The 20,749-nt window shown below is 41.0% G+C and overlaps 1 protein-coding gene across 2 annotated transcripts in view; it reads right to left on the bottom strand.

Annotated features, from left to right (window-relative positions):
* Nucleotides 1-20,749, bottom strand: part of CDC40 (cell division cycle 40) — a 105,161-nt gene that overhangs the window by 38,183 nt on the left and 46,229 nt on the right. For both annotated transcript variants that reach the window (XM_053300753.1, XM_053300835.1), the window contains exons 4-7: nucleotides 10,770-10,853; nucleotides 6,523-6,662; nucleotides 3,673-3,769; nucleotides 2,094-2,233 (exon numbers count right to left, since the gene is read on the bottom strand). In XM_053300753.1, coding sequence (XP_053156728.1) covers nucleotides 2,094-2,233; nucleotides 3,673-3,769; nucleotides 6,523-6,662; nucleotides 10,770-10,853 — 461 coding nt within the window. The remainder of the gene's footprint in view (nucleotides 1-2,093; nucleotides 2,234-3,672; nucleotides 3,770-6,522; nucleotides 6,663-10,769; nucleotides 10,854-20,749) is intronic.

Here is a 20,749-nt window from a genome sequence, read left to right as displayed (position 1 = left end):
ATAAGGGAAGCTCAGCTGTCGTGCACACAATACAGGGCCTTCTCTGTTGCTGCCCCCAGACTTTGGAATGCTCTCCCAGTGGTCATTCGCTCCTCGGACTCCATCACAGTTTTTAGAAAGCTTGTTAAATCTTGGCTTTTTATCCAGGCAATGATTGTTTCTATTGCTGCTTCCGTGTGTTTTTACCCATGTATAGCTTTTATCCTTTATTTTATATATTTTAAATCAGATTTGTTTAATATTTTTAGCTTAACACTCTTAATAATTGTTGTTTTTATTGTATGTTTTTAAACTTTTGTAAACCGCCTTGGGGTTGTTTTTAATGAAAGCCAGTATATAAATTTAACAATAAATAAATAAATAAGATCACAAGAATGAACACACTTGTAATTCTATAAATTCTACAGGGAATACTAACACAACAGAATATATAAATAATCTGTGCATGAAATAATGACACACTTGTCTCGGAGCCAGTTCAGTTCCTTAGGAATCCATAATAATGGATTACAGTAAACAAACAAAATGTCGTTAAAAGTAAATATCAGATGACATGAGCCTGTGACACTGGTTGGAACTTTGGCTAGAAGTTCCATAAAAGTTCTCTAAGGGAGCCATTTTACATCTTTACTGAATGAGCATTACATTTAATGGAAAAAGATTGATGGCCTAGATAGGAAATTATATTCACAGTTCTGAATATAGTAAAATGTTTTCACACATTAGCAAACTAACACTAATGTGTTGCTAATGGCACCAGTACTTGGCTCTAAACTACAGGTGAGAATTGGGATAATGCAAAGTCTGCTTATGCAGAGAAATGTTCTTTCCTGGCAAAAGAAAAATAAAAAACACACAACCACTTTTGTTATCCTAACAATTTGCTAAGCTAGAATGTATAGTTTTGCTTTTGAAAGACACTGGTGGACATGTGGTCATAATCACATATGCATATTATTTTGGAGTCCTCCTCCCCTTATTTTTAGTACTGCCTGAAAACAGGCCACCAACAAAATTAACCAATGCTTGCTGCAAAGACAGGAAATCTGACAAGCACCTTATGCACTACAATTCAAATCTAAATAAGCCTGTGTTGAGGAAATACAGCTTCAAACGTGCCCTGAAGCCATCTACCCTGTTTCCCCGAAAGTAAGACCTAGCAGTAATTTCTGATGTACCGCTAATTGCCCTAGTGCATTTTTGGGGGCTAAAATTAATATAAGACACTGTCTTATTTTCGGGGAAACACGGTAGTTAACTAGGATACATCCAAATGCTTACATAAGATATAGGGAGAATGAAAGGCTGCCTTGTACACAGTTCCATACAAGTTTTGTAACATGAAAAGCTTAAACACCAACTAAGCACCAACTGCCCTTCTAGATTGGGTCTATGAATCAAGGCCGAGTTTAAAGAGCAGCTTGGACAGAATGGTATTTAGAACGAATACAGAGATGGGTTAGAAATGCAGAGCAAAATTGACTTAACAAAGCATCCATTATCTTTTAGGAATGCAACAGAGCAAGGAAACACAAGTCTAGAAAGGCATCAGAAGAGAACAGGAAAAACAGCAATCATGCACAACGGCATATGACATGATTACTAGCACCAAACATTTTCTAGCAACAGTGCAACGATCTGTTAGAACCAACCGTTTCTATACTACGGATATAGTTTCATACACAGGACTGTGCATTTCCCCATTGGTATTATATCTGTCACTGACTGAATTAATGAAAGTTGGGTCTTCCAATGATTCAGTTTGCGCAAGTACATGCACAGAGCTTTGGGGATGTATCCAAAGAAAGTTAGTCGTGACTAAGTTCCAATTAATGCAACTTCATAATTAATTAATTAATTAATTAATTAATAATCAATGAAATTAATGAGATTTAAGTTGGTCACAACTAACCTATTTCACTGATATTGATGGTAGTTCATCAGAACTGACTATATTTGGATACAACCCTGTGATATTCTGGAAAAAATGGTAAGGGCCCAAGTCTTTTTTGTTATAATAAAAAGACCAAGTTGATAACAAGGTATGCATCACACAAAAACAGGGAAAACTTAAAATGTTAATCTTTCCTCACCTTTGTATGTCCAGACCATACATGGATTTGTTTCTTAGGAAGATAGCATTTCTCAGGGGGTACGGCTGAACGTAGGTTAACGCCAACATCCTGAGGAACATGAAGATAGGACCTCCCTTGATAGTCATACATCTCTTTGACTGAAAAATAAGCCATATAAAAATAAAAAATAATAACAAAAATTCTTTTAACAATCTCTCTGAAATATTTCATGAATAAATATACACAAATACAGAAGAACTTGATAAAAGTGTCTACATTTTAGACCCACAAATTAATCTTCTGTATTAGTATTAAACTCAGAGTGTTTAACAAGAATATTAGTATCTGGCTTCTTTGTGCCACTGATGATGGTGACAATTTAAATCTTATATAGCTGGAATCTGGAGAGTCTCTTTGCTACTGTGGGGTGGGTTATCTGAGAAGGGAAAGTGACCCACGGTAGCTATATTAAAAATAACTATATTTCATTCCAAAGTATCAGAATTGGTTTGCAATATGGTAATGTATTGTGAAGGGGTGTGTATGAACTCCATTCCCCGTGGTTCTTGCTCCCTGATCAGTGCTATGATATTCTGTACTATTCCTACTGCCATAACTCTGTGTGTTGCTTCACCCACTTTTTTTGCCAACGTGGTTTATGAAACGTGGTTTTGCCAACATGTGTTATGAAACTATGAACAAGAAAACAGGGAAGGGACTATAATCCAACTGGCTGCATTGGCAGGGGTCCGCTATATCCCTCCTGGCCAAGCAGAACCACTTCTATTGCTGAAGTCTCTCTAGGCTGGACAGAACCTCCCCAGTTCTTTTCTTGTGGGCCTCGAGGGAAGGACGATAGTCCAATAGGTCGAGTGCAGTACCCCGTTAGCCTTGGGCCAGAGTACCCTGATCCAATAGTGCATAACAATTGGGTGGGAAGAAAAGATGAACATGACCTGTGTCAGGACTGATATATGAAGTGCTGGGGGAAGAAAGGAGAGAGGCACAATGCTGAAAAGATGGATGACATACAGGCAGGGAACAGCGAAGACTCTTCACCCTGATCGCTATGAATTCCACCCACACCAGCACTAAGCTTTTAAAATTATCACTTCAAACCTTTATAGGCAACAACAAAAGCTACAAGAAATGAGGAGAGATTTATTAGTGTGCAGAAGTTTAAAAGAGGACAAAAATAAAAATTCCAAAGGTTTACTTTTATGCGATAGTTATGACAATCAAATGAGGGTGGCAAATTAAGATACAGGGAACTGACATTTGAGATGAATATACAAGCAAATGACATTTCCACAGTGTTCCCAATAGTACAGTCTGCCTACATTCCAAATTTAACCACATAGTGAAATTCTTTCCTGCTTTAGCACAAATAACAAAACTAGGCTGTTTCCAAGTGTCTTCCCTGCTGGACCCCCTGCGTCTCTGTCACCATGTTTTCTTTTAGAGATTTTATTTCTTCCTACGCAGCATACTGTAAGATTATTGGCACAGTCAACAAGCCACAATATGCATTATCATCCCTGATGATCAAATGTTTCAAAGTAGATGAAGAAAATGGCTTGCCAAAGACAGCACTTACCATGCAAAATGGTCTTTTCTTCTCCGGGTTTATCATCTTCATGTTTGCCTTTCTTTTGTCTCTTTGCGGTTATTTCATCCAGTTCCCTCTGCTCTTCCTAAGTAGTCCAGATTCTAAAAATTACTATTCTTGTTTCTACAGAAAAATCTAGAACAGCATGTTTTCACTGAATTGACTTATTAAAGTAGTTACCTCTTCAGAAGCGGGACCTCAGAAATGAATTTTAAAAAAAACATTTCATCATTCAGTCAAGAAACAGGTTTTCACATTCTTCACATGCAAAGGAATGGCTAAATCAGTTACATTTACAGTGGAGGCAACTGCTTCCTCACTTCAGATGCAAAGGCTAATCTTAAGTAGAATCAGCTATAAATCATGCTAATTTACAGAAGATGCCAACATCAAAAAGTGTCTAATCCCATTCTCCAGGAACAGGGCTGTAAGCTAAAAATCATCAGGTGTAGCAGTTGGCTGTGAACTGATATAACCAAAGAAAAAAACCCAGCTTTGATAGGGATCAATTTCTTTTAAGCTCCCTTTCTCAGGTAGGTGGCCAGCTGTGTCAATCTGGCTACAGCAAACATTGGGGAATGCATGTCCCAACTGCATACAAGATTTATCACTACACATGGCCCTTGGTACAGCATGTGGGAGCTTTACCCCATGCACAGCATCTTTTTGCCTTTGCTAGACTGGCACAAAGGCACGGGACTGAAAGCTACTAATTAATGAACATCTCTGCCGAAGTGCACCTGTAGTTGTTGGGAGAACTGCATGTTTACTTCCCTGCTTGGGAACTATACATCAACTAGAACAGATGTTTCTACCAACTTGAGTGCTGGTAAAGATAAAGACTGACTTATCTTATATAGTAGGACTGTAGGATTAGGAGGCAACATACAAGATGTGCTGTAAAACTGCTATACACTTCAATTTTGTTCATTTATAAATTTGTTATTGTTTTAAAATTAACCCCCGCCCCAAAAGGCAGTGTACAGAAAGATGATTTATACATTTTCAAATAAAAATATCACACTCATGCTAAGATCAGGGTCCAAGGAGTCATGTGTGAAAAAACGGCAGGATGGGACTTCAGATCAGAGCCTTAATTCAATCCTATGACTTCTCCATTAGCTGATTTTTATAAGCTTAAATCATCTATGGCTAAAGTCTATTCTGGATTTCCATGAGGGTGATCATGATCCCCCGCCCCCCTTTTATGTTTAGGATATACAGCCCTGGTGAGAAGTTGCTTTTTCTGGAGCTAAAGTAGGAGTTAAACTACCTGATGGCTCTTGGTGCCTCTTTTTGTTGGTTTAGAGTCAAGACAACTCCAGTGAAAGGGGGAGAGGGCATCTTTGACAGAAGCAGGGGCGTAGCTAGGGGAGAAAGGGCCCGTGTTCATCCCTCTCTCTGGCGGCCCCCCAGAGTGAGGAGATAATGGAGAAAATAGGGAGGGGTGGAGCAGGAGGGCCCTCAGGAGCTGGGGGCCCGTGTTCTTTGAACCCTTTCGTTCAATTATAGCTACGCCCCTGGACAGAAGGGGACTTTTAGTTAAAGGTGCAGGTGAACCTCCTTATTCGCGGATTTGCATATCTAGTTGGGAAAATGATACCTGACCTCAGCATATGTAAGGTGGGGGGACCAATTAAAAACACACTGACCTCGCTTATCTACAGGTTGGGGGTGGCCAGAAATGAGAGCAGAGGTCATTTCCAGCCGCTATTTTAGGCATCAGAGCCACAATATGGCTCCTGTCAAAACCCTCAAAACAAACCATGATTTTCAGCCATTTTAGGGGCATAGCATGACTCGAGAACAACAGCAGAACAAAGAAAGAAGTTACCCTCCAGGGAGAATTCAGCCAATTTTCAGTCATTGCCAGCCAGTTTAGGGGCACAGTGCAACTTGGGAGGAGCAGCAGAGACTGGTAAGGAGCTCCCCCCCGAAAATCAGCTGGTTTACGGACATTTCTGGCCAGTTTAGGGGCACAGTGCAACTTGCAGGGAGCAATAGAGACTGGTAAAGAGCGCTCCCCCACCGTGAAAATCGGTCGATTTCCGGTCAGTTTAGAGGCACTTGCAGGGGGGACCAGCAGAGCAAGTTAAGAAGCACCCGTCCCATGAAAATCAGCTGATTTTTGGCAGAAAATGGCCAACTGGTACCTAACCCCTGCGATCCCATAGCAATGATTTGATATTTGCAGTTTCCATATCTGCGGTACAGCTGCAGAATGGAACCCCTGCAAATATTGAGGCCCACCTGTATATTAGTTGTGTGTGTTTAGGAGTGATTAATGGGGTCTGGCCTGGCTTTGAGAGACGAGGATGAACTTAGTTCTGCACTAGGTATCTTATTTTTTTGCAGCTAGACTTCTGCTTGGGTATTACTTACTAGGTTTAAAAATATGATTAAGTGGATTGCTTAATAGTATTTTTTTCATAGTATTGAATTTTATTATTTTCCCCCCAATTTGCCAGACAAATTGTTTTTGGGATAACTGATGTCTTGATTTGACTTTTTTAAAGTGTTTTTTGGTTTCAATGTACAACATTCTTTAAGACCAGTGATTTAGACAAATTGAATAAATTCCAATTCTCAAAATGGAATTTTTAAAGACTCCTCCTGCAGCTCCTTGGATCTCCCCAATCAATGGTTCTGCGGACAAGGGGACCCTCCAGAGGAGCATTCAACAAAACTCAAGAGGTGGCAAATGGAAGGAGAAATCAGCAAATCCTTCAAGCATGTGTGCAAGCGCTTTGGGCATATACTTGGAGCTGTTTGGATCCCAGCCTAAGTATTATGACTATTACTATTGCTACTACTATAACTGACATTAAAAACACTCACTTCTGAAGGTTTCGCAACATCCTTTTCATCAACGTATTTTGCCCATGGTCCCAAGAAGCCATCAATATTAGATGCATCATTCTCTTTGAATTTCTTCCTTTTTTCTGTTTTCTTTTGTCCCGTTTCAAACACAGTTAGACCTGTGGGCAGTAACAGAAGGATAAGTCTAGAGATCTGAAGGGAATATTTAATGTTTAAGAATGCCAATGTATTCTTATTTTTAAAATAGTAACGGATAGTCCAAAAGACAAAACCTTAGAATTAGAATGCTGCTTTACTTAATAAATTAGGAACATAGGAAACATAGGAAACTGCCATATACTGAGTCAGACCATTGGTCTATCAAGCTCAGTATTGTCTTCACAGACTGGCAGCGGCTTCTCCAAGGTTGCAGGCAGGAATCTCTCTCAGCCCTATCTTGGAGAAGCCAGGGAGGAAACTTGAAACCTTCTGCTCTTCCCAGAGTGGCTTCATCCCCTGAGGGGAATATCTTGCAGTGCTCACACATCAAGTCTCCCATTCAGATGCAACCAGGGCAGACCCTGCTTAGCTATGAGGACAAGTCATGCTTGCTACCATAAGACCAGCTCTCCTCCCCAAATTAAAATATATTATTATTATTATTTTATACCGCCCTTCATCTAAAACCCCGTAATAAAGAATGATTTAATTTGAAATAATAATAAAACTTCAATTGAAACAGCCTGATAAAACACAACTATGTTAAAAGAGAGCTGGGAGTCACTCATTGGCCAAAACCCCATATAAAAAGGGCAGTCTTCAATTTCCTTTTGAAGGTTGGGAAAGAAGAAGCCATGTGGATCTCTACTGCACATGAATTCCACAAACTGAGGGCAATCACTGAGATAATATTAATCATAACACAGATGGACCTCATTATCCACAGATATTCAGTGCTCAGCTACAACCGTGGATAATGGAACTGTGGATAACAACACATCAAGGCAATGGGAATTGGGGGTGGGGGGGTTATGTTCCTGGAGGATAAAATAGGCATAAATCAGAGAAATAAAATGCCATGTTGTGCTACAGCAATGCCCCCCAAACCCACACATTATGCATATATTTTTTACGAAAAATCCTGGAAAAGAGCCACAAAATGGCTCTGCTCAGCAAAATGCTAGCTGGAAATGACTTGGAGGTCATTTCTGGCCACCTAGGAACTGTGAATACGAGGTTTTCAACCCTTTAAAAAAAACACCTGTAACCATGGATATTGATAGTTCTGTTAAAACAAATCAATTTAATCTGCAAAAAGGAGAAGCATACACAAAACGGCTCCAAGGCACGCCTGTGCTGGGGTGGGTGGGTGGAGAGATACTAGATCTTGTCAAAAGCCTCTTTAGCATCAATAAAGATAGATGCTGATTTAATATTTCCAAATAATGTAGTCAATCACATTTAACCATTTTCTTCATATTGTGGAATAGCTTCCTTCTGTTGCTAAACTCTTGCTGATCAGTATATGTAACTTGTTACAATATTTCATCAAGTGTTTTAGAGTAAACTACTACAAATGACTTGTAATCACAATTTAGCAAATATATACACAGGCTCTTCTCATGATCAGTGAGAAGAGCCATAAGGCGGTTTGCGTGGAGAGTGGGCTTAGCCTGCTCTTCCCGCAGACAATCGGAAGGCAGCCCTGGGCGGCTGGATCGGCCGCCCACACGACTGCCGGCTCCGTCACGGAGCCAGCGGGGGCTGCGGGGATCGGGGGCCGCATAACCTCTGGAAGTTCCAGGATGCCCCACGCAGGTGTGCGGGGCATCCTGGAGAGACCCCCGATCCCAGGAAGCTGTTTGCAGCCTCCCGGCGGGGGTCTCCTTATGTGTTGTCGTGGCAGCACACAAGCAGGAAACCACCTGGGCTAAGGGGAGGGCTACTTTGGCCGGCTAGCCACCAGGGAACCACCGGCCTCACCCGCTGGTTCTCATGATGGGGGGAAACAGGGCTGGGCTTCTTTAGCCCGTTTCCCCCCCATCATGAGAATAGCCTCATTATATGATAGCTCAAGAGCAAGGTATTTACAAGGCTTAACAGCCACAATGTTTTCCTCTGTCCCAGATCTAGGTACATTTCTGTCTTCAATCATGTTATTTATGGCTCAAAAAGGAGTATCTTGCGACTGTCCCTCTTCTGCTTCAGTTGCTCTTATAACTTTCGCTAATTGTAATGTCTCATCCAAAGACAACTTAGCCTTCTCATATCTTGGGGAGCTGTAACGTTTTTGAAGAACATAATCGGTATCCTCCTGTTTGAGATTGTCTGAGGAATATTAACTAAAACACTTTCTGAACTCTTTAAAAACTCTGCTTCATTTGAGCTTAAGTTTCTGTACTTCGCTCTAACCCATGCATTATTACTATTTTTCTTTTATTGAACATATAGGCTAAGATCTTTACTGATGTATTTGTTTTTCAAAATACCACTGCAGTGCTTACAAAACATTTGATCTTTCTGAATCTTAGCAACTTCTTTGAATTCTTAGGTCATACACATAGTTATCAGATTCTGGTAGATTATTAGACCAGTTACACTCTTAGATCCAAAAATATGCGGCAGCATCCAGACCTTTCATGGAGAGCTGTTCCATCAGCAGAAGTACCGAAATGGAAGGAGCACTGTGTTCATGGGAGGAGTCCTTGCATGACTGGAAAGGTCCCTTGTGTGAGTACAATGCTCCTTTCATAAAGAAGGAGCTTCTGCTGATGGATCACTGCTCTGTGGTATGGATGGTACCCATGGTAATTTGGTGATCTCTACTTCCAGGAAATATTGTTCTAGGATTTTATGAAATAAAATATGAAATATTGTTATAGGATTTTAGCTGCCAGATTATTGTATGCCAAATATTGGAAGCCAAAGAAAATCTCGTCTAACAAAATGGTATACTACATTATGGGTAAGATCACTTGACATAAAAGGCGGAATCATGGTGATGAGGTGAATGTGTAAGGAAGACTGGTAACCTTTTAGGGGCTTTTGGAGTAGTAATTTCTGATTAATTTCTGGATCTTTTGTCTTATGTGATATATATAGTTATGTAGTCCACAAAAGTCTTATTTTGTATTTTAGTATGCTGAACAACAACAATTTAAGCAGCTTCACAGGCTTTGCTGGAAAAGTTGTACAGAAGGGACTGGAGAAGTTACCTTGTTTGTTACACCTCCGCCAGTGTTTTGAATAGTGATGCTACAGACAAACCGTGTCCAATGCTAACATTCTAGCTCATGAATAAATTATGTAAATTCCAGCTCATGAATCAAATTAATTTTGTATAATATAATATGGGTAAGGCTCGCATTGTCAATGTAACTCCACTAAGTTTTGCCTATGACATGATGAATGACAACTGTAATGTAATGTAATGCTGGGGTCTGCCTTATGTTTCTTTATAGATTGTGAGCCCTTTGGGGACAGGGGACCATCTTCTTAATGTATTATTTATTTTTCTATGTAAACTGCTTTGATAACTTTTGTTGACAAGCGGTATATACATATTGTAGTAGTAGTAGCAGTAGTAGTAATGTATGCTGCTATGCACAAATCGATAGCAGTGGCTACCATTTTGTAGCCCCAACAGTAGCCCCTCTGCACACCCAAGCATCAATTGCTCAAAAACACATTAATACTTATGCACAGCAAAATGCTGCTTCTTCCACTGGAAACATTACAAACAGATTAATTAAATCTTTTTAAGAAAGTGCCTTCTTTATCATAAACCCTCCTGCTTATTAAGATCATCCGAGGAAGACCAGTTACTGTTGCCATTGGTTCATTCAGTGGCGACTCAGGACTGAGCCCTCTCTATGGCTGCCCCAGAGCTTTGGAATGTTCTCCCTGTCAAAAAAAAGAGTTTCTCCATCCCTGGCTGCTTTTTAAAAAGACCCTTAGATGCAACTGTTTTCTCTGGCTTTTAGTTAAATATATTTTAAACTGTTTTAATGGTTTTTATTTTGTGAAAGTGTTTCAATTATTTTTATTCTGCTTTTAAGTTGGTTGTATTTTTTTTAAACCATACACACGACCTGAGGATGCATATGTTAGGTAGTCTCTAAATACGATAAAAATGAATGCATAATAAAAATAAATATGCATTTCATTTTAAGATATGACAAATTTATACAAATTGTTGTGGTAAACAAACATAAATTAATAAGTGATAAATCTTGAGTTTACAAGAGCACTGAAAATATTATTTGAGTTGTTATAACTTCCCTTACCTTGGTTCTTCTCAGCTTCTTCAACAGACCCAATATATTTAGTAGAAACCTCATAATCATCTATTGAGGGATCCAGCGCATATCCTGTAGGACGACGACAAAACCACAACTTTAAAGATTTTTCTTCTACAGCAGGTTTTTGCCAACATTTCAACCTTAGCCATACATATCCAGAACACTTTTGCTCCCCAGCCACGTAATAGTCCATCTTTTAAAGCTTTAGTTCATCTTTGAAGCTAATGTGATTACAGTAGAGACTTTTCAATGTTCACTGCTTCTATTTTTATGACACTTGTTGCATAGGACAATTACTGTACCAGTTCTGCAAACTAAATACACTCCATAGACACAGCACACATACTGCCTTCCTATCAAAGTCTGATAGAACTACTTGTTAAGTTCCTCAAAACAAGGACCCAAAGAAGCAAAAAGGGATTACAATCTACTGACTGAATTCAAGCAGCTTGTAAAAGGTAGTGATTGCACTTTTAAGCTACTGCACCAGTCTTGACTGATTAAGTAAGCTTAACTTTCCAATTAAACTATTGCTTGATTGTGCCATCTTGTTAAACAGATTACTGTTATGCTATTACAATCTCTTCCTGAACTAATCTATTTGTAATATGCTGGGCACTGTATGTTATTTATGTTTATGCAACAGATGAAATGATGTGTCTAACTCTGCTTTGCATTCCTTGCTCATACTGTTCTGGGATCTCAAGGATATGTCCATGGTGATTGAATGGATGAGAGAAAACTATTAGCATTGTAACTATTTGATTGCAATTTACTGAAGAAAATATATTGAGTTAGTCCGTAAAGGAACAATGCACTCTCTTTAAAATAATAAGAGTCACATCAGATTAGATCATTTCATCTCACCAAGGGCCAATGTAAATTTATCAGTAGTTTAGGTTAACAGATCAGACATTTAGGACAGCATGTTCCTTTCTCCCCTTATCCCTGTGGACTCCCTGACCTCGGAATCCTCCTCAATACACCTGCTCCCACGGTTAGGCACTAAGCACAACTAGTCACCCAGACATAACACAAATCAAGTGCACAGTGCACAGCGTTCTGTCTGGCTGACTTCAGTTATTTGCCAGTTTCTAATTCAGTATTGGTTGGCTTTTCCAGGTTATACAGACACATGTGGGGGACAGTTTTCAATGCTCTCCAACAACCTTAAAAACTAATTTAAAATATATATGCCTATGGCTCCTCTATTGTATTCTCCAATTCTCTTCTCTAGAATTCTTTCATTCGAAAAATAATAGAATCATCAAGTGCTTAACATTACTTTAAGAGTACAATCCTATGCACTAATCTAAATGGGGCTTAGTCCCAAACTACAACCTCAAAGAAGCTAATATAAATTTCCAAGGAACATACAATCACTACCAACACCATGCTTTTGGGAAATTACAGAAAAGACTGCACCCTAGTGATACATAAAACAACACCATAATTCATTAGATGTAAACTATGTTAATTCAGATAATGATGGAAGGCCAGTCAATCTCTTCATCAACGATCAGATGCAACAGGCAATCTGATGAGGCAAGCCACACAGTGAGAGTGATAAAAGCCAGAAGCACTGGGTGCTAGTACACCAATTTGACAGCTACAAGTCACAGGCCATCTCCATTTGAATCATTAGCTAGAGAAGACAGTCTCACTTTGCTTTGTTTGTTTTTAAACAGTGTTGCCAGTCTGTTTCTAAAGCTGAAAGTAGTAGGCTTCTTGAAACTGCTGCAGCTGAAGAAAGATAAAGCTTCCTTCTTCATAGATCCTGAGAGCTGCACACTTCAAGTTTACAACTACTCTAACTGGAAGTGACAGAGATGAACCACCTCGTTGACTCTTAAATAAAAAAGCAGAGTATTAATTCAGTAACAAAGCAAGCTGCCAGCATAGAACACCTACTCTGTGTAATGGGTTCTGCCACATGGCCTGAGGAAAACAGCAATTGCCCCCCACACAAGCAAATGAGAGGTAGCTCTCTGCCATCTCCATACCATCACCAAAACCTGGCTGGCCAGGTGGACACTTGATAATGATATTTGCAAGGCTGATCATTGCAAATGTCATAGGATTATTTGGTGTTTATTATACTGATGCAAATGTCACAAAAGTAAATTGAGCACTATGGAACCTAGTTTCATTTGCATGATTTTGCATGGTTTAACAGAATCCATTTTTCAGGGTACTCAACTTCACACTTTCTCTTTTTAAACTAAGGCAGAAATGCCAGTTTAGATGTATGTCAGAATCAATACAGCAGCTTATTTGTCCTCCTACTGTACTGATACTGTCCCTGGGATTCTGTTTAGCTATTGCTTCCTCAAAACAAGTGATCATGAATAGAGCCACTGGGCAAGATTTAATCTTCAGTGGGAGCTGTATTTTCTATAGCCAAGCTGCATTTTGTTCAGAATCTTTCCTGTATAAAAAGGGCTTTGAACAATTCTCACTTTATACTGAGAATGTGAAAGAGATTCCTATCTTTTTTTCTGACACAGACTTCCAAATGCAGCTGCAAGGAAAAATCTGCTGTTTTAAGATAGATGTTGTATGCGATCTGTCCCAACTTAAAGCAATCTACTTAATTCCCCCCTCCCATTACAGACAAATTGGTGCACATAAATAGGTTAAACTACACTTTGCCTATTCCAGCTATTGAAGTCTGCACCTGAATAAAATTAATGATAAACTCTTTCTGAATTCAGCCTCTTCAAAAGATGTGTACACATGGCGGAACTGAACCACATAGACCCCCTCCTCTCCTTCTCTCCCTGGTAACAGAACTGCCTCAGATGTAGAGAGGGAGAAAGCATTAACATTTTGTTTCGAAGGTTACAAGCAAAGGGCAAGTCCTCTGAAAGCACAGAGCAAAACCACAAAAGACAAACAAACTGTTCCTTTACCTCCTTCCCAATCAGACATAAGAGACAGTAAAAGTGATGTTAAACTACTGATGTGGTCAACACACGCATGTGGCTTCTAATAAACAGGACTCCTTTCAGCAACATTGAATATAGAAATGTTATCATTTGAGATGTGGAATCATGTGCAGAAGCAGTGGCTACCATAAATGGCAAAAGTGAGAGCCAAATGCTCCCCTTTCAAACTGGAACCACAGAGATTAGGGGTGTGCATAGTACTGGTTCCGGGCGGTTCGGTTCGAATTAGAACCAAACTCAGACTGAACCGCCTGGTCCGTAAACTGGTTTGGTTCTGCACTAGAACCGAGTAGATCCGGTTGGGCCTAGTTCTTTATGCTTGCAAAGGGGAATCTGGTAAGGATTCCCCTTTACAAGCAAAGGCGGCAGGGGTGGCTCCATCATTGTGTGGGCCTCCCCCACCTAAAGAACCAGGATCACCATGCTCAGAGGCGGCTCCCCTAGGCCCCACTGGCGCTCTCAGCCTGGGCTGGTGAGGGCCTGCTTGAGGCCTCCACGTGAGTGCAGAGACCATTAGAGTGACCTCCACACATGCAGGGACCAGAACCAGGCCGCTGCCAGCTCGCACTGATGGGGGGGAGGATCTGCGCAAACATGTGTTGTGATGCAAATGGCCTCTACATATACATGGTGGTCATTCTAATGGCCTCCACACTTGTGTGGAGATCTGAACTAGACCCCCTCCAGCCAGTGCTGATGGGGTGTGTGTGAGCACAGGCGGGGCCTAGGGGAACAGCCGCCAGATTGCCACTGCCAAGGAGCTGTGCAGCTGCCGTGCATAAGGTGAACTCCCACCAACCCCCCTTTTCAAACCCATAGGGATCCCCCCTTTGCTTGTAAAAGGGAATCCTTACCAGATTCCCCTTTGCAAGCATAAAGAATTAGCTGAACTGGGCTAAACTGTTTTGATCCGAACCATGCCTGGTTCGGCTTTAACTCAGACCAGCCTGGCTTTTTGGAGGGCCAGCCCAGATTGCACTTCAACCATTTGGATAGGGCTGGTTCGAATCAAATCCAGTTCAATTCAAATCACTTTTGCACATCCCTAAGTCAGAGATGTCCTATTCAAAACAAAGCGTAAACACAAGGTAGAACAATCTCCTGCGAGCAACAAACTGTCATCTAATCAAAGGGCTTTTGCTTACAGGTGTAGAGGAAGTTAATTTATTCATAAATGATTTAGAAGTAGGGGTAAGCAGCGAGGTGGCTAAATTTGCAGATGATGACAAACGCTTTCGGGTAGTGAAATCCAAAACAGATTGTGAGGAGCTCCAAAAGGATATCTCCAAACTAGGTGAGCAAGCAACAAAATGGCAAATGCAGTTCAGTGTGGGAAGTGTAAAGTGATGTACATGGGGACGAAAAACCCCAACTTCAAGTAATACATTGATAGGATCTGAGCTGTCAGTGACTGACCGGGAGAGGGATCTTGGCGTCATGGTGGACAGCTCGTTGAAAGTATCCACTCAATGTGTGGCAGCTGTGAAAAAGGCCAATTCCATACTAGGGATCATTAGGAAGGGGATTGAAAATAAAACAGCTAATATTATTATGCCCTTGTACAAAACTATGGTGCGGCCACACCTGGAGTATTGCGTACAATTCTGGTCACCACATCTAAAAAGGGACATTGTAGAACCGGAGAAGTTGCAGAAGAAGGCAACCAAGATGATCAGGGGCCTAGAGTACCTTTCTTATGAGGCAAGGCTCATATTTTTTCACACAATGCATAACCAACTTGTGGAATTCTCTGCCACAAGCTGTGGTGACAGCCAACAACCTGGATGGCTTTAAGAGGGGTTTGGATAACTTCATGGAGGAGAGATCTATCAATGGTTACTTGAGCGCTTGCACACAGTATAGCTGAAATAAGTCTTGGTCTGGGCTCCCTACTGGAAGTGGTAAGAGAATGAATGGGATCAACAACAAACAATAAAGAATTCAAATGGGGTGGTGGTGGAATATGAGAGAAAATAATGACAAAACTGTTTTTTTGAAGTTCCTTGTGCTGTCACCATAACCAATGCAACAATAAAAAAGGAACAGAGGAAAGAGGCATTCTTGCCACTCTCGCGATACACCGAGGACTGGGGCAAGAACACTTTGCAAAGCTCTAAATATTTTCAAGCACTGCTCTGCACAGGTGCAGAGCTGACATACAGGCCCTGTAGCTCTTCAGACAAATGCTGTAACTGTGGAGAACAGGTGAGTGAGGTATTTGTGTGTGTCACAGCAAGGGTGGGATTTGCCAGCACACTCAAGGACACTGGAACCATGTACAGCATCTCCACTTTCAAAACAGCTGGACAGAACTCAGGTTGAAAAAACACTAGATTATTCAAAACTAATGAACATCAGAAGAGGAGAGAAAGAACAGGACTTTGATCTCTTTAGGAAGCTTCTCGGAATTCAACCTATAATGTTTTATTCGTATGAGGGCTATAACTAGCTACTAGAATACTCTATGAAGATGGGCCTGGAAGAACTAAATGTATGAGTTCCTGCTGTCTCTTGCTGACAACTTGCTAGTTTATTTTATTAGTCTGGCAAATTTGAACAATGGTGCCTTTGTCTTATGCTACCAACATTTCGGGCAGAAAGCATATTCCTATGCAGAGAAACCTGCATTCCTAGAGACAGACAAGAGGCATTTTCAAACCTCTCTACAACCTAGTATTTGAGAAGTGCTTTTATTGTGAGGGTGCAATTTCCTACTATTCTTCATCTTCAATTAGAGATACTCTGTTAAGATGAGCTGTGGTCCAATGCTGGAGTGGGGTCGCTTTAAGGGCAGGGGGTTGTACTTACTCCTCCTGCCATTTCCCCCCCTTCGGCGCTCCATTTTAAAGTAAAATCTTCGGGGCGGCAGTGTTCCTCCCTGCCGACCCTGCCCCCTTGTTGACTGCAAAACGCAGAAGTAACATCCGCGTATGCCGCACATGTCACACACACTGTGTGGCGCACGTGTGAGCAGCGTTCGCATGTGCGGACCTTACTTCCGGGTTCTGCAGTCAACAAGGGGGCAGGGGCGGCAGGGAGGAACACTGCCACCCCGAAGATTTTACTTAAAAATGGAGTGCCGGAGGGGGAAAAGCGGTGGGAGGGGTAAGTACAACCCCCCCTTAAAGCGACACACACACTCCGGCGTCGGACCGCTGGACTGGGTAACATGCGAACCGGTTCACAGGCCTCTAACATGGCCTGCGGACCGGTTCGTGCACATCCCTACTTTCTCTCCCTTGCTCTCTGATCTGATCTGTATTGTATTATATTGATTTATATACCACCCCATACAAAGAAGTCCCTGGGCGAGCATATGCATGGATTTCTGAGTCCAAACTGCTTTTCAAAGAATTGCAGTAGTGGCTTTCCGTGTGGGTGTGGTATATGTAGAGAAGGAATGGATTCTTTTGCAAGAAAAATGATTAGGTTTCTATTAAAAACATTTGTTGCTTTCTAGGATGGACACCCAGGCTAAGTGGTGGGCAACCAAGGCTGGCAGAGTGGTACCCAGCTGTTCAACAGGCATGGAGTAGGGAGAGGATGTCTCCATGCATGTTTGCTTCCCATGGTGCCCTCTAAGTTACTGAAGGTAAGAGGTTTTAATCAATCTATACATTTTTAAAATAGGCAGGAAGAGCTGCCTTTGTAACAGAATGCATTTGTTCTCCACTTTTGCAGATGTTCTCTGCTTTACCGGTGGTTTATAAATATTTATTTATTTTTAAATGTAGAGCCTGTGCTTCTTCCAAGAAGCCCAGAGTGGTACACATGGCTACATTTATCCTCCCAACAGCCCTATGAGGAAGGTTATGTCGAGAGATAAGTGACTGTCCCAGAGTCACTCAGTGAGTTTCATAGCTGAATGGGGATTTGAACTTGGATTTCCCCAGTCTTTATATTTATATACCACTCTTCAACCAAAGTTCTGAAAGCAATCTTTGGTTGAAGAGCAAAGATAAATAAAATAATACATAAATAAGATGGTCTAATCTAGTCCAGTACACTGACCACTGTACCACTCTAGCAAAGAGTTTTTTCTTGTTATTATTAGTATTCATGTTTTAAATAATCAGGCACAGAGCTGCCCTGGGGACTTCAGAATGCATTTACTTTCGACAGAAGCAGCCTCTTGTAGCTGGTCTCTGCTTTACTTGTGGCTTGTACAATTCTTTTCCTCTGTGTGTGTGTCTGTGCTTTTGTTTTGATTCTGCGATGTTAGACTACATCAGGCCTGCTCAACTTCAGCCCTCCTGCAGATGTTGGCCTACAACTCCCATAATCCCTGGCTATTGGCCCCTGTGGCTGGGGCTTATGGGAGTTGTAGTCCAAAAACAGCTGGGGGGCCTAAGTTGAGCAGGCCTGGACCACATACTACTGTAGTCCTGTTAAGCACTCTAGAGCGACTGATGTTTTCCATATTTCTCCTCATCTCTGCTGATAAGAAATTGAGCTTTGTGGGTGTTTGTATTTTGATCCCACTCATTAGCTACAAATCTATACTTTGCCAGTTATTGCTAAGGCACCCTCCTAGTCCTAGCTCCACCCCCACAGCTGCCTACAATTAGCTGCACCCCTTATTACCTATGGTTCCAGACAACACACAATATTGTGATGCAAGAGGAAAACAAAGAAATTTTCTTCAGGAAAAAAGCATCCATAAGCCATACCAATATTTATAGTCTTCAGAGCAATACGTGAGATTTTTCCCTTCAAAAACAGAGCTGTTAAGTCAGTGGTTCTCTTGAGAGATTCTTGATCAAAACAGATTACAGGAGATAAACACATCCTGCACAAATGGCTATCCATTTCTTTTATTCTACTCCCATGTATAACTATTTCAACCCTCATGTCTGAGTGAATTTTTGAAACGAACAGACTGCAATGGCTTTAGATCATTTGTAAAATTTATATCACTTGAAAAATAATTGCCCTTACCTCAGGAAAGAAGGAACACTAATTTCATTTTCTATATAGCTGTCTCTCAGCTTTTCTTTAGTATCTTTTACAATTGTTTGCCCCTCTTGTGGCCATGATCAATTTACCACCTACTAATACGACTGCTTAAACAGCAACAACAAAGCTCACGGAAATTGAATGGTTGAGGAGAATGTTATAGATTTAAATCCTTTTCATATAATGTTTAGATGCATTTCCTAGAAAAAACACTTGTATTTACTAGCTTTACTGATATGCAATCCTATTCACTGACCTTCTTACAGAAGCCTTATCTACAGAATAAACTGCAGGGCTATTGAGAGTGGAATACAAGAGTTGCCACACTCTTCAAACTACTCTTCAACATAAGTTTCATGACTTCAGAAACTACTTATGAATGTCAGGAAAGAAACACCACCACCAAGCTAGGAAAATAAAACCAGAAGTGTAGCATGCTTCATTCTATAACTACCACTTGAATTAACAATCGGAACTACTACAGTACTCTATTTTTACCAGCAAGCACTTCACCATTAGATCTGACTAGTACTTAGGAACATAGGAAGCTGCCATATACTGAGTCAGACCATTGGTCTATCTCGCTAGGAGAGCTGGTCTTGTGGCAGCAAGCATGACTTGTCCCCTTAGCTAAGCAGGGTCTGCCCTGGTTGCATCTGAATGGGAGACTTGATGCGTGAGCACCGCAAGATATTCCCCTCAGGGGATGAAGCCGCACTGGGAAGAGCAGAAGGTTTCAAGTTCGCTCCCTGGCTTCTCCAAGATAGGGCTGAGAGAGATTCCCACCTGCAACCTTGGAGAAGCCGCTGCCAGTCTTTGAAGACAATACTGAGCTAGATAGACCAATGGTCTGACTCAGTATATGGCAGCTTCCTATGTTCCTAGCTCAGTATTGTCTTCACAGACTGGCAGCGGCTTCTCCAAGGTTGCAGGCAGGAATCTCTATCAGTCCTATCTTGGAGAAGCCAGAGAGGGAACTTGAAACCTTCTGCTCTTCCCAGAGCAGTTCCATCCCCTGAGGGGAATATCTTCTGGATAACCCAGCAATCCTTCCGTGTGATAAGAAATTATGATGATGCCTCTAGGACTCACAGCAACTTCTCCTAAAGAGAAATAATTGGGAATAGAGCCTTACAAATGCAATATGCTCTCTGCTCTTTTGTTTACTGCAAGAAAAGATAGGATAACCACAACACTTGCTTCAGCACAACACATTAGGAAAAATGTATTTAAATCTCAGTAGAACTGGAAACTCAGTTGCTTTCGAGTTATATCAGTGCTAGAAACAAAAGAGCATACACCATCTAGAACAAAGCTATTTACAAAGATGAAAATTCACATATATCTAGAATTAATCAAATTTTGCCTGACTTCCATATTAGACCTTAACGGTTGCTGCAGGTAGTCCTCATTATCAATGTGGGTTCTGTTCTCAGCTACAACTGGGGATAACGGAACTACAGATAACGAGACCCTGAGGCAATGAGAACTGGAGGTTTAGGTTCCTGGATATGAAAAATGACCAAAACCTGTAGAAATAAGAAATAAAGTGTTGTACTGTGCTCTGAGGGTCTCTAGCTGTCCAGCAATGCCTCCCTAAAACCCCAATTTCGGGAACTTTTCGTGAAAAATCAAGGGAATTAAAACACACACAAGAGCCACAAAATGGCTTCTTTCAGCAAAATGGTGGTTGGAAATGACCTTGAAGGTAATTTCCGGCCACCTAGGAACTGCGGATAGGTGAATCCCTACTATTTTTTTTGAAGCATGTATACTCTATTGCCCAACTGCAGGTATGCGAAACCGCTGGTGTTGGACCGCAGGTAACGAGGGCCACCTGCATATTTAGCATGCTGAAAGGATGTTTCAGGTATCTTGTACAGTGGCATAAGTTACTTAATCAACATGAATACTGTTAGCAAACATTCACCTTCCAGAGTTCATATAATCATGTTTCATAAACTTCAGCAAGTGACAAGAGTAACTAAAACACAAAAAGCCAAATGGAAACATGGTAAATGAAAGCTGTGTGTTCTCTCTTCTCTTCTCATTTCAGGGGTA

The sequence above is a fragment of the Hemicordylus capensis genome, chromosome 1 (genome assembly GCF_027244095.1).
Source record: "Hemicordylus capensis ecotype Gifberg chromosome 1, rHemCap1.1.pri, whole genome shotgun sequence".
NCBI classification, from domain to species: domain Eukaryota; kingdom Metazoa; phylum Chordata; class Lepidosauria; order Squamata; family Cordylidae; genus Hemicordylus; species Hemicordylus capensis.
This window is presented reverse-complemented; position numbering and strand designations above follow the sequence as displayed.